We start from the raw sequence: 13,601 nt of genomic DNA on the forward strand, positions 1-13,601 counted from the left end.
GACTTTCCCATACGGTACAAATGATGTTTGTACCGACATTGCCCCGTCAGCAGTCCCACCATCAATCGAAGCTCAGCTCGTGACAGCTTTAAGAGGTGTCTGGCGTAGGTAGGTGAAATCATCACGAATTTCTTGGCTTGAGTAAGTCCAGGAGTGTTTGCCCAGTGGGTTATCCTGTTATTCAACTCCCATTGCTGGAACTTCTATTGGTCTTTTCCTAGTCCACAGAAAGGCTCAAGTCCAGCAGGTGTTAACCTTGATGCACTTTTTGTAGGTTCATCGGCTTAATGACCCTTAGGATAGCCAGACTTGTTACCTTTCCATTTTTTATGGGGCTACCTAAAAGCCTTGTTTACTCCCACAAACTGTAATAGATTTAACGCTGGATAAGGTACGAGTGGAAACTTAGCAACGCTTTTGTGAGAATAAATTCAATTCTTGATAAAAATCAACTTGTAATGAATATTCGAAAAACGTCAGATTGTCGTGGATCACCCTATACATCATTCAATTCGAAACAAATATGTTTTGTCGATCAATTAACGTAATATGCAATAATAACAATAACAACCTCAATCAAAATCGTATCTCTTGCCTACATTCTAGCTCTTACCTCGTTCGCATCCTCTCTCTTCAATCTAGACTACAATCGACGATGTTTAGATGCGTAGATTTTTTATGTTTCATTGTCTATATGACTCATGAGATTCTTTTGATTCGATTCGCGAATTCTTTCGCCTGTTTTCTGTCGGAACTTTTCCACGAATATCGCACGGTTTTTTGTGGATCCTTGAATGAATTACCTGAAACGTAATTATAATTTATGTTCGAAATTCTATCTTCTCCAGAGTTGATGACCATGATGGCGCCAAGTTGGGTTTCCTTCAAAAATGCGAACCACCTTGGCCGGTGTACGATGTGAATGATAGTATGTATATGTTTCAGGAGATTCTCTGGTTGTTTTTGAATAATATGCAAAGTGGGGCTATGAAATTATAGATAGACGCAAATAAAATCTCTGTGAAAAGTCGTAGAATTTATGTTGTTATTTTAAGAAATTTTATATGAGTCATTTAAGATGAATCGTAGAATAACAGGACAATTGAAAAATTTCCGGTCTACCATGGTAAAACACACTTTTTTTGGCAAAATTTGATTATATTATTCAACATAGTTGCCTTATTCGAGGGCGATACAGCGATTATAGCGATCTTCCAACTTTTCGATACCTTTTTTGTATTACGATTTGTCTTTCGCTTCAAAATCGGCCTCAGTTTCGGCGATTACTTCTTCATTGGCGCTAAATTTCTTTCCAGAGAGCATTCTTTTGAGGTCTGAGAACAGGAAAAATTCGCTGGGGGTCAGATATGGCGAATACGGTGGATGCAGAAGCAGTTTGAAGCTCAATTCATGCAATTTTGCCATTTGTGAAACGCCACATTGTCTTGATGAAACAGCACTTTCTTATTCTTCGAATGAGGTCGTTTTTAAACGATTTCATCCTTTAAACTTTAAACTATCCAATAACGCTACATAATAATTGCTGTTGATGGTCTGGCCCTTTTGGAGGTAATCATTGAATATTACACCTTGCGTAGAATTTATGAAGTTTTTTTTAAGAAATTTCATATGAGTCATTTATATTTATGAAGAATCGTAGAATATTTTCAGGTGTATCTTCAGCTTAAGTTTTTTTAACAATCTTTTTATAAAGGAACAGGCACCTGAATGTATGAAAAATGGTTAGGTACCGTTTAATTTCAAACGTTAGTATATTTGTTTTGTAGACCTTTGTATCCTTAATAAGAAAAGCTGATCAAAAGACTTTGGTCAAGGTGGTTCTCAAGTTATATGTAGGTGTTCAAAGTAGACTTAGCGATAAAAGCTACAAATGTAATATCATCATAACCTTTGAACCAGGGAACATACATAGGCGTACAACTTTTCTTCCGCCGTTTTTTGCCCAAATTCGTGGCTTTATTGTAAAAAACTGTTATACATTTATTATTCAAAGTATTGTCCATCGCTGGCCACTACTTTCTTCCATTTTTCGGGCAGCGTAGGAATCCCGCGTGGAAAAAGCGTTAAAAAAACTGGTCATCTTTCAAAGCTATCCACGAATCGATCCAATTTTTAGCTTCTTCATAATACCGGAAGAGCTGGTCAGCCAGGCCGTGTGTCATTGATCCAAACAAGTGATGGTCGGAGGGAGCAAAGTCTGGAGATTACGGCGGGTGGAGTAGGACCTCACATTTCAACGTTTCCAAATATGTCTTTACCACTTTCGCAGCATGGGGTCGAGCATTGTCATGCAGTAAAATCACTTCATCAAGTCTCTTGTTGTAATGTGGCCGTTTGTCTTTCAATGCTCGGCTCAAACACATTAATTGCGTTCGATTACGATCGCCTGTGATTGTTTCAGTCGATTTTAACAACTCATAATACACAACGCCGAGCTGGTCCTACCAAATACTGAGCATGATCTGAGAACCGTGAATATTCAGTTTGGCCGTCGACGTGGAAGCATGGCCGGGATATCCCCATGATGTTCTGCGCTTGGGATTATCGTAATGAACTTATTTTTCGTCTCCAGTCACAATTGCGATGCAGAAATCCCTTCCGTCTTTGCCTTGCAAGCTGTTATTCACAAGCAAAGAATCCCGTTCAACATCTCTCGGCTTCAACTCGTACGGCATCCAATTTCCTTGTATCTGAATCATTTTCATGACAAACAGGTTTTTGAAATGGCTTGTTGCGTCACTCTCAATGATCCTACCAATACTTGATCAAGTAATGCCTCCAATTCTGCATTTTCGACGTCAAAATCACCGTTCTTGAAGCGTTGAAACCACTCTCGGTGCGTTCTTTCATTAATAGCCGCTTCACCATAGGTGTATGAGAGCATTCGATGAGCATCAGCGCCAGATTTCTTCATAATAAAGCAGGAAATTAAAACCTCCCGCAAGACGAGAATTTGGCTCGTAAGCAGACAAGTTTGATCGAGAATAACTTTGTGATGCAGACACAAATCGATGGCATTATGTTTACCAAGACCTAAGCTTTCTGTATGACATCTACGGTCTATTTATTTCGACTACCACTTACCGCTACAGGCGCTACAGCCATCTACTTCAAAACGGCGGAAACAAAGTTGTACATCTAATAGAAAAACTAATAGCTTTCGAGTCCTCCTTCATCATGCGCAATCCCCCTTGGAGACCACATAAATGTATATAGCCATGAACTCTAAAAATTTTAGTACTTATTTCTTTTTTAATAATAATAATAATAATAATAATAATGTTTATTTCCAGAGACAAAGGTACAATAAACCATGCACAACAGGTGCAATAATAAAAAGTAGAATACCAAAACAATATTACAAAAACAATAACATCAATAACAACGTAGATTCTCGTAAAGTAACATCTATATGTAAATATATATATATATATTTATACACAATATAGCAATAACATCATTATGAATTCCACAAAAAAAAAAAAAATCATTTTTGAAATAAACAAATGAACCACTAAGGCTAAAAAGCCAGCGCGTGGTTTTTAAATGAAATCATTGAGTAATAAACATAGATAGAGGAGATATACGCAATTTTTACATGTTCCCAACATGGTTAGGTTACGTTGTCGGATTGTGATATATTTTCAAATCAACAATTTTACTATATCATGAATGTATATTATATTGAATGAAATATGTTTATTTGAGTGATTTCCAATTAAATATGCAAATTTGAATATTTGGAATCCGATATTTTTTCTAATTGTCGAATTTATAATAAGCAGAATATTTATTATTTTCTGTATCTACCTGCTGAAATCTGAGGTTTGGCAACTTTTGATCTTCTAGTGTCATCGGTTGTTTTACGTCGTTTGACGCGCTTGAAGTTTGTTTTCTGAATTTCTGATATACTTATTTAGGTATTTATTTCAATATATTTTGAGTTGATAGGAAACGTTGATTCACTATGGGACATAAGAAATGCGTTCTTTGTGGAGAAACTCGCGAATTGAGAGAAATATTGTATCACTGATATGTTTTCATTTCTACGCGCTTCATGTCAAATTTGATAGTTCATGTTGGGGACAAAATTTGCTTACTGAAAATGACATATACTCTCTCTATCTATGTTTATTACTTTGAGAATGGAATGAAACGCAACACCATAGACTAGAATTTCGTAGGTACCTATATGATAAACATTCGATAAATCTAAGCTCGAGAAAAGTTGCAAAACCGAATCTCCATAAACCACGATACGATAATCGTTGAAAACGAGAGTGATCCTCCTCTTCTCCCAAGAAAAGAACTTTCTTTTGATCGCGCGAAGATCATTCTCTGCACGCGACAATTCACAGTGCAGTACCTTTTAGTACTACCACCAGAGCGCCGTCAAGAATCAGAGAAAGGATTTCACTTTCTATCAGTGAGAACGAAAGTTGAAGTGTTGAATTCTTTGCGGAAAGCGCACAAGACCAGTTTTATCTGTTAACATATTTCGTAATTTTGCAGCTCAGTTCGTTCAACCACGAGGTTTTATAATATAGGTAATTTTTTTGTTTTCGGGATTTTCATACGCTGTTTGTGGGATAAGTGACATAAGTTGCTGCGCAAATTGGATAGTTTCAGCACCGGTGAGTATTTTTTTCGTACTGATATCGTTTGAGGAATGTATAGTTACCCCCCCTCCTAGTAGTGGTGCGTGGAGAGGGGATGGAATTCTGTAGCCTCAATTTCCTTGATCTTATTAGACATTTTTTTTTAACAAGTGGATCCAACAGAAATTCAGCATTCGTTTTGGTGGCATTTAATTCCATCATTTTGAACAAATTTGTACAATATTTATTTCCAGTTGAGATCCCAGAATTCTTATTGACATCTTCTTTCAAATACAAATCAAACTTTCTGATCCATTTGTAATCTCACGCCATTCTATAGTTGCTAACCGTCAAACTTGTCAAATTTACGTCAATCTATTGGACAGTCCCTCAGAGTGATAAACATAGATAGAGGCATATGTCATTTTCGGTAAGCAAATTTTGTTCCCAACATGAACTATCAAATTTGACATTAAGCGCGCGGAAATGAAAACATATCAATGATACGATATTTCACTCAATTCGCGAGTTTCTCAACAAAGAACGCACTTCCTATGTCCCATAGTGAATCAACGTTTCATATCAACTCAAAATATATTGAAATAAATACCTAAATATATCAGAAATTCAAAAAACAAACTTTAAGCGCGCCAAACGATGTGAAACAACCGATGACACCAGGAGAGCAAAAGTTGCTAAACCTTGGATTTCAGCAGGTAGATAGAGAAAAAAATAAATATTCTGCTTATTATCGGAAAAGTATCGGATTCCAAATATTCAAATTTGCATATGTAATCGGGAATCACTCAAATAAATACATTTCATTCAATATAATATACATTCATAACGATAAAGTAAAATTGTGGATTTGAAAATATATCACAATCCGACAACGTAATCTAACCATCTTGGGGACATGTAAAAATTTCGTATATTCCCTTTATCTATGTTTATTACTCTATGGTTTTGAGCTGTTTGAATCATTGAAAATGAACACTGACTCTGTCATTACGAGATACACCGCGAGTTAAAACTCGAATTATTGTACACAGATGAAGAATATCAACTCAAATATACAGAGGAAATAGTAATGCAAACAATAATACCGTTATGTACTCTTAACAACAACATGCCAATCGCCGCCATATTGGATTTTACTCTCGACAGGTCACTTGATTGCCTAATATGCTGCTACTTGACATTGTTTGCCAGGCCCATAACCTATTGTCTCTATTGATATTAATGATAAAATTCTTCGATTTTTTTATTCCTTTGAGTAATTAAAAGTTACAAATTATATAACTTAGACTTTGTTTGATATAAATATTAAGATTCGATCTCTGATAATTGAGCCTTCAAAATCGAAGCAAAAATTTTGTTCATTGAAACCACAGAAGACTGAATCATCTGCGTTCTTTCTGTTGAATACCAAAATGAAATTGTCCAATAACAGAGTTTTTACTTTAAATACTTTTCACGTCGATAAATCTCGATTTTCAGATTCTAGACTTCTCAAAACGTGATATTGATATATACGTGAATTCAATATATTCACATTTTGAATAATTCATTACCGGAAGTGTTTACAAGATGTTCTACAAGCTCTATGACAAACTGTGACATATGATAGATACACTAATTCTGGACATTTTTTCCTATGGACATAGTTTCGATTCACTTTCGTTCAGAAGTTACAAGAATTAAAAAGAAAATTCTTGTTAATGACAGAAAATATCAACCTTCCTAATCAATCAAAATTGTTCGAAATGTCCACCCTCGTCTCAAACGTAAGACTCACATCAAAAACTGAAGATTTCTTCATTTGGTGGATCAGATTTGGATCGCTTTATCTTGAATGTCATCAAGTAATTGTTGATAAGATGTGACTTCAACAAGATAAAAAAGCTACTTCATATGTCTCCATGAATAAAAATCTAAAGGATTGAGATCCGGTGAACTAGGTGGCCATGGCATTCCATTTAACGAAGCAGCTACTTGTCTCCCTCTGTGTGGTGGTCTATCATCGTGCATATATTCACTTCAACAATGTTGAGCTATAGATCATAGATGCAGTCTAAACGAAAATGAAATGGACAAAAAAAATATTCAGGATGAGCACAACTATCATCTGCCAAACTTATCCATAGAGCTTGTATAGGGTGTTTTTTTTCGAGGTATATAACTTTAAGTTGGCATTACTGTTCAAGATGGCGACCGATTTAACAGTTGTCAAGTGATTTATTCTCAGTTTGGTTTGGCAATTCATCATGAATAGACTCACTCCTGAACAACGCTTGTAAATAGTGCAATTTTATCTCGAAAATGATGGTTCTGTGCGGAATACGTATCGCGCACTACGTCCATTAACGATGAAGCGCACTTCTGGTTGAATGGCTACGTCAACAAACAAACCTGCCGCATTTGGAGTGAAGCTAATCCTAAAGTGTATGTCGAAACACCGTTACATCCAGAAAAACTGACTGTTTGGTGCGCTTTATGGGCTGGTGGAATCATTGGTCCGTACTTCTTCAAAAACGATGATGGCCAGAACGTTACAGTCAATGGTGATCGGTATAGAGCCGTGATTACTAACTTTTTTTCCTGAATTGAACAACCATGATGTCCAGGAGCTGTGGTTCCAACAAGACGGCGCAACATGTCACACAGCTCGTGCCACAATCGATTTATTGAAAGACACGTTTGGTGACCGCCTAATTTCACGTTTTGGACCTGTGAATTGGCCTCCAAGATCTTGTGATTTAACACCGCTAGACTACTTTCTGTGGGGTTATGTAAAGTCATTGGTCTATGCGGATAAGCCACAAACCCTTGACCATTTGGATGACAACATTCGCCGTGTTATTGCCGATATACGGCCACAAATGTTGGAAAAAGTCATCGAAAATTGGACGTCCAGATTGGGCTACATCCGAACCAGCCGTGCCAGCCAGAAATCACATTTAAAATGTAATGCCACAAGATTATCTTGCGGATAAATAAAATTCATGTCAATCGAATAATCCATCGTTGTTTTATTGCAATTTAAAGTTCTATAGCTCTAAAAAAAACACCCTTTAGAACATCCTGTATATTGGAGTGATTCCACACCACAAATATAAAAAAAATACCGTCATTTGCTCAATCGAAGAATCGACCATAATAACGATAATTAAGTCAAACCAAATGCAATTTTAAATAATCAATTTGATCGAATTACTGTTATATTCTTTGTAAGGTGTTGGTATACATACATTGTTTTGAAATCGGTCTCCAATCACTTTACGTCAATGCAGGCACAAAGTACAAGGACGCCAATGTTGAAAACTACCTATATTCCGGGCTGGTCAACTTTTTTTTACAACTCGCCGAGCATCGAGAATTTTGGGAATACGGGGAGACGACTAGAATTTGAGGAGATCGAAGATTAAGGATTGTTTTGGTAATTTGAGAGTGGATAAAAACCTCGATCTCCTTGATGAAAGACATCAGTGGCGACTCAGGAAATCGAATAATATTGTAAATTTCAATTAAGGAACTATGAAAAACTGCTGTTTCTTATTGCTGGGCGCGGCATAGTCGGTTCTGGGCCCATAATCTCTTTTTTTTGAGTTGTTTTTATTTTAACTATAGCACATTCCTAGTTGCATTTTATTTAAATTTGATAAATTTTCTACTTATCTCATAAACATACCTGCCTCATTTCCGAATATTTTCTCTTTAATTAAGTAATTTACGTGAAATCATGGCTAGCACTGGTGATTTTATTTTATATTGAGTATATTTCACGAATTTTCAACCTGCAATATTTATGTTTGAAAATTCAAATTGAAGGAATATACAGGATGTTCTACTCTTTTATGTTTACGCGCTGAAAGTTACGAATTTTTTTTTCGACACAGTATCATTAGGCTCCATAAGAGCTACAATTTCAAAAGGTATGGAAATATACACAGGTTGTACCGAAAGAGTGAAAATGGCCAAAGATATGAATCTTCCTTCATGGGAAGTTTATATGGTGACGTAGATCAATAAAAAATACTTGCAGTTGGGCGATTTTGTATTTTGTAGAAATAAGTGAAAAGCATAGAAAAAATCAGATTGACGGAAGGACACTGCTCTTGTTATAGAAAGCTCAATTCTTCTGTTCTCATCACCAGTTGAAACCATAGAAATATTGAGAGTCTTAAGTAAAAAAAGGTTTTTGACCATTTTCTGTTATTTATTTTAATACGAATCATACGATGTTATATATTTTTGAAATCAGGAAAAATTAAGCTTTCAGAAAATGGCCCAAAAATCTAGTGTTCCCATTTGAAAAAACATAACTTTGGGTCATAGCTGCGTAAATAAAGACCCTTTCGAAAATACGAGCATGCCACTGAATTCTACGTAAAAAAGTGCCTATATAATGTTTTAATTTCAGAGCTCTATCATCAGTATTAGCGGAGTTATAAATGTTTTTCGATATCGCCATTTTTCAAATTTTCGCTTATAACTCGGAAACAAAAGAAGGTGGCCAAAAATGAATACTACCCTTGTTAGTTTCTCAGAAAAAGAGACCGAGAATGGGGTATCAGATTTTGTCTATCTCATCTGGTTTAAAAGTTGTAGTGCTAAAACATCGAAATTTGCCCACCCTATACAAATTTGGTGTACCTCTTCGCTCTTCGCATATACCTATTTTAAGCTTCGTACAAAATTTTCTGTCAATTACTTCATCACTTGTAATTTCAAAAGCTTTTTGAAGAAAAAATTTATTGATCGATTGCTCTACTCGAGTATTTTGTTGAACAACAAACGGTTTTCAATTTTTTAAATGAAAAGTGGTGTATTCTAGAGAAAAAGCGCATAATATCTTCTCGTTCTAAATTGAACAAGAATTGTAGAAATGAATTTATTTATGTAAAAGTCACTCTCGTAGTATTTTTTTAAAAAAATATGAAAATCAATGCCAGTACGCACGCCACTGTAGTTGCTGAAGACGAGGTCTTCAATGTGAAGAACCACCTAGAGTTATCCATTTTCACAAAATCTCGTTCAAATATCTCAAACCGTTTCGAAAATATCGAGAATTTGTTTATTCATTTGGAATACATTCAACGTCATTCGTATCTTGGAAACGAAAACAAAATCCTGTCACTTGAAACAAAAACGCAGAAAATTTCAACCAATTTGGGTAAACAAACACCTGTTGGGGGAGGGGCGATTGCGTGAAAAATGAATTGAATTCTTCAACCTGATAAACAGATGAATCATCGTAAGTAAGTGGATTATTTAGTTATGAACAGATGTTCATAAAGTAGAAAAACTTTGGGTAGGTATTTCTAAGAGCGAATATTCTTCTTGTTGATTGAATCAAGTGCTTTTAAGTTCGATACTAGTTCTATCTAAACAATTTAGTAATTATTTTATTCTCTAATTCTGTTGTTATATTCCGTTCATTCTTCCACATCTTGTAGAACAAAATCGTGCGAGAATATATCAGAAACGCACAGTTTTCATGGTTATATTTTATTATTATATATTGGTACTCCGAACTTTCCGCCACGGCTTTATCTGTCAATTCATCAATTTGCCTTGAAGAAATCAGTTCTGGCAATCAACATTTTTCAATGCAAAAATCACTAAATGATATTTATGCGAATGTTTCATTAATTTCAATAAAAATACGATGAATTAGAGAATAGTTATTTATAATACAAGTGCAGAAGGCATTGATATTCTTCCACGAGTTCAAAATTCAAAAACGAGCCACGAAGTGGCGAGTTTTGGAATGAACGAGTGGTAGAATGAGCCTTCTGTACGAGTATTATACATTATTTTCTCTAATTCATTGCATTTTCATTGAAATTAATGAAATATTTGCATAAATATAATTTAGTGATTTTTGCATTGAAAAATGTTGGTTGGCAGAACTGATTTCTTTAAGGCAATTTGATGAATTGACAGATAAAGCCGTAGCGGAAAGTTCGGAGTGCCAACATAGAATAATAAAATGTAACCATGAAAACTGTGCGTTTCTGATATATTCTCGCACGATTTTGTTCTACAAGATGTGGAAGAATGAACGGAATAACCACAGAATTGGAGAAAATAATGTATAATACTCGTACAGAAGGCTCATTCCACCACTCGTTCATTCAAAAACTCGCCACTTCGAGGCTCGTTTTTGAATTTTGAAGTCGAAGAATCATTGCCTTCTGCACTTTATAATAAATCAATATTAAGTTGTGGTAATAACATAACTATCGTTAAGAATAAGTATTTGTATTATAATTGTTTTAAATAACTATATTTGACCGATATTCGTCAAATACAAAATTTTGCTCTTATGTTTGTTGGAGGTAGAGCCAGACTTTTGGGTAAAAAAAAATGTTAAATTTAGGGTTTTTTAGGCATCTGTGCATCGAACCGGGGACTTTTCAATTGGCCTAATATGTTTGGTCATTTACACTTTTTTTGGTACACCCTGTGTATTCCAAATGATTTGAAAATATAGCTCAAATGGAGCTATATGATACTGGGTTGAAAAAAAAATTGCGTTTAACTGTCAATTGTGGAACAGCCTGTATATTTAATTATTGCATTTATCAGTAATGTCTAGGAGGAAATTATTCTAGACCGAACTGATTTTGAGCTGCTCCGAACTGAACTCAATCGACTTGAAATTCTGAATTTAATATTGAATTATTGAAATTTGCTATTGGGATTGCCAATTGATAAAAAAAGGAGATGAATATTCAACAAGACTATTCCACAATGAAATGACATGTTTCTCAGAAATCTATAAGAACTCATCATTTATACATAGACCACAAATTGATCAAGAGTTTGTCGAACTGATACATTTATTATTCAGGTGGATTACATTGCTTCCTGAAAATATATACCAGTCATTTCCGATGTCATCGTTGAGGTGGTTGAACGTATTTTAATTGTATTTTTTTTATTATTATAGAAAAGATGGGCATCGACAAAGAAGGAGCGAATTTGGAGGAGGTGAAAACTGATGACGATAAGGTGAAGAAAATGTTTGGTTGGAGCAACTATGCTATGAGGTGAGTGGAAATTTGACAAAAAATTTCAGTAAAATGAACGAATTCTATAAGGCGAAATTTTTTAGTCGAATACGTAGCTAAAATCAAGATAACATCGAGAATTGAGACTAGAACTGTCTAATCTATACTCACGCGTAATTTAAACGCTATCTATTATTTGGTTTAATTACAGTGTTTCTTTTTTGCGTGTGCACCGAAAATTTTCAATGGATAAAAATATCCAATGAAGTACCTTTCTTAGATTTTGCATTCCAAATAAAGGTGCATTCCAAATAAAGGGTGTTTTTTTTTAGAGCTATAGAACTTTAAATTGCAATAAAACAACGATGGATTATTAGATTTATGCGCAAGATAATCTTGTGGCATTACATTTTAAATATGATTTCTCGCATATGACCGCCACAGCTGGCTCGGATGTAGTCCAATCTGGACGTCCAATTTTCGATGACTTTTTCCAACATTCGTGGCCGTATTTCGGCAATAACACGGCGAATATTGTCTTCCAAATTGTCAAGGGTTTGTGGCTTATCCACATAGACCAATGACTTCACATAGCCCCACAGAAAGTAGTTTAGCTGTGTTGAATTACAAGATCTTGGAGGCCAATTCACAGGTCCAAAACGTGAAATTAGGCGGTCACCAAACGTGTCTTTCAATAAATCGATTGTGGCACGGGCTGTGTGACATGTTGCGCCGTCTTGTTGAAACCACAGCTCCTGGACATCATGGTTGTTCAATTCAGGAGTGAAAAAGTTAGTAATCTTGGCTCTATACCGATCACCATTGACTGTAACGTTCTGGCCATCATCGTGTTTGAAGAAGTACGGACCAATGATTCCACCAGTCCATAAAGCGCACCAAACAGTCAGTTTTTCTGGATGAAACGGTGTTTCGACATACACTTGAGGATTAGCTTCACTTCAAATGCGGCAGTTTTGTTTGTTGACGTAGCCATTCAACCAAAAGTGTGCTTCATCGCTAAAATGAACGTAGTGCGATGAGACCATGAAAATAGCACAGAAAGAGGCGAAATATACAACCATAAAAATTTAAATGACCGAACCATCACAAGTACACGTGTACCGAAGAAGAGTGCTGCAGATTAAGTGATTATCCATCAGATAGCGCAGCAATCGTTTCGAGCCTATTCTGAGAGCGTGCCATGCAGTTCTTTGATCTTTCAGCACAACACAGAAAAGTTGCGCGAACGTCGTAGATAAGTGGGTTAACGATTATGTAAGCCAAATAACAGGAAATAATCTCACTTTCTCTCAAAAACACCTTAGGATACATCCTATACACATGAAAGTTATTGCATTCCGCGTCAGAATGTCGATAATCGTTCCATACGTTATCTCAGACAGACGTAACTTTTAATTCCACCATAGAAATGGCTTTAAATTAGATTCGGTGCGTCCGTCCGTAAATATGATAACTTTTGAATGAATGGAGCGAGAAACTTGGAATTTGCAGGGTAGGTTTGGATCTTAGGAACCGCGGCTGAATTTTTTGATGTTTAAAATCTGACCAGGGGTTCCGTAAATAATCAGAGTAATGAACATAGATAGAAGGGTTTTCCAATAAGATAACCGCTATCAGGGCAGCTGTCACTTTACTGAAAAAACTACAGATTTTACCTAAATGCTTTTCATCTCTTCTATTTTGGCACCATCTCATCGAAAAATAATAATAATATTCTTCAAAAATTAGCTGTTTTTTTATGGGATGCTGATGCCAGCACTCTTCGTACGGCAGCTTTGGCCTTGGCTTTTTATGCTGCTGAATACAGTTCTGTTTGGATCAATAGTGCTCATGTTCATAAAATTGATGCACAGCTTAACGTTTCTATGAGAATTATCAGTGGAACTGTTAGATCTACATTGGTTACCAGTTCTATCACATATACTTTCGCCTCATATTCGTA

The 13,601-nt window shown here is 35.6% G+C and overlaps 1 protein-coding gene across 2 annotated transcripts in view; it reads left to right on the forward strand.

The window, feature by feature from the left end:
* Positions 1-4,378: 4,378 nt before the first annotated feature.
* LOC123680984 (ABC transporter G family member 20) overlaps positions 4,379-13,601 on the forward strand; it is a 65,047-nt gene continuing 55,824 nt past the window's right edge. The window contains exons 1-2 of one of the 2 annotated variants that reach the window (XM_045619132.1): positions 4,379-4,655; positions 11,578-11,677. In XM_045619132.1, the coding sequence (XP_045475088.1) occupies positions 11,583-11,677 (95 nt within the window). In that variant the 5' untranslated portion in view covers positions 4,379-4,655; positions 11,578-11,582. The remainder of the gene's footprint in view (positions 4,656-11,577; positions 11,678-13,601) is intronic. The other variant, XM_045619134.1, reaches the window with a different exon arrangement.

This window comes from Harmonia axyridis, chromosome 5 (assembly GCF_914767665.1).
Source record: "Harmonia axyridis chromosome 5, icHarAxyr1.1, whole genome shotgun sequence".
NCBI lineage: Eukaryota > Metazoa > Arthropoda > Insecta > Coleoptera > Coccinellidae > Harmonia > Harmonia axyridis.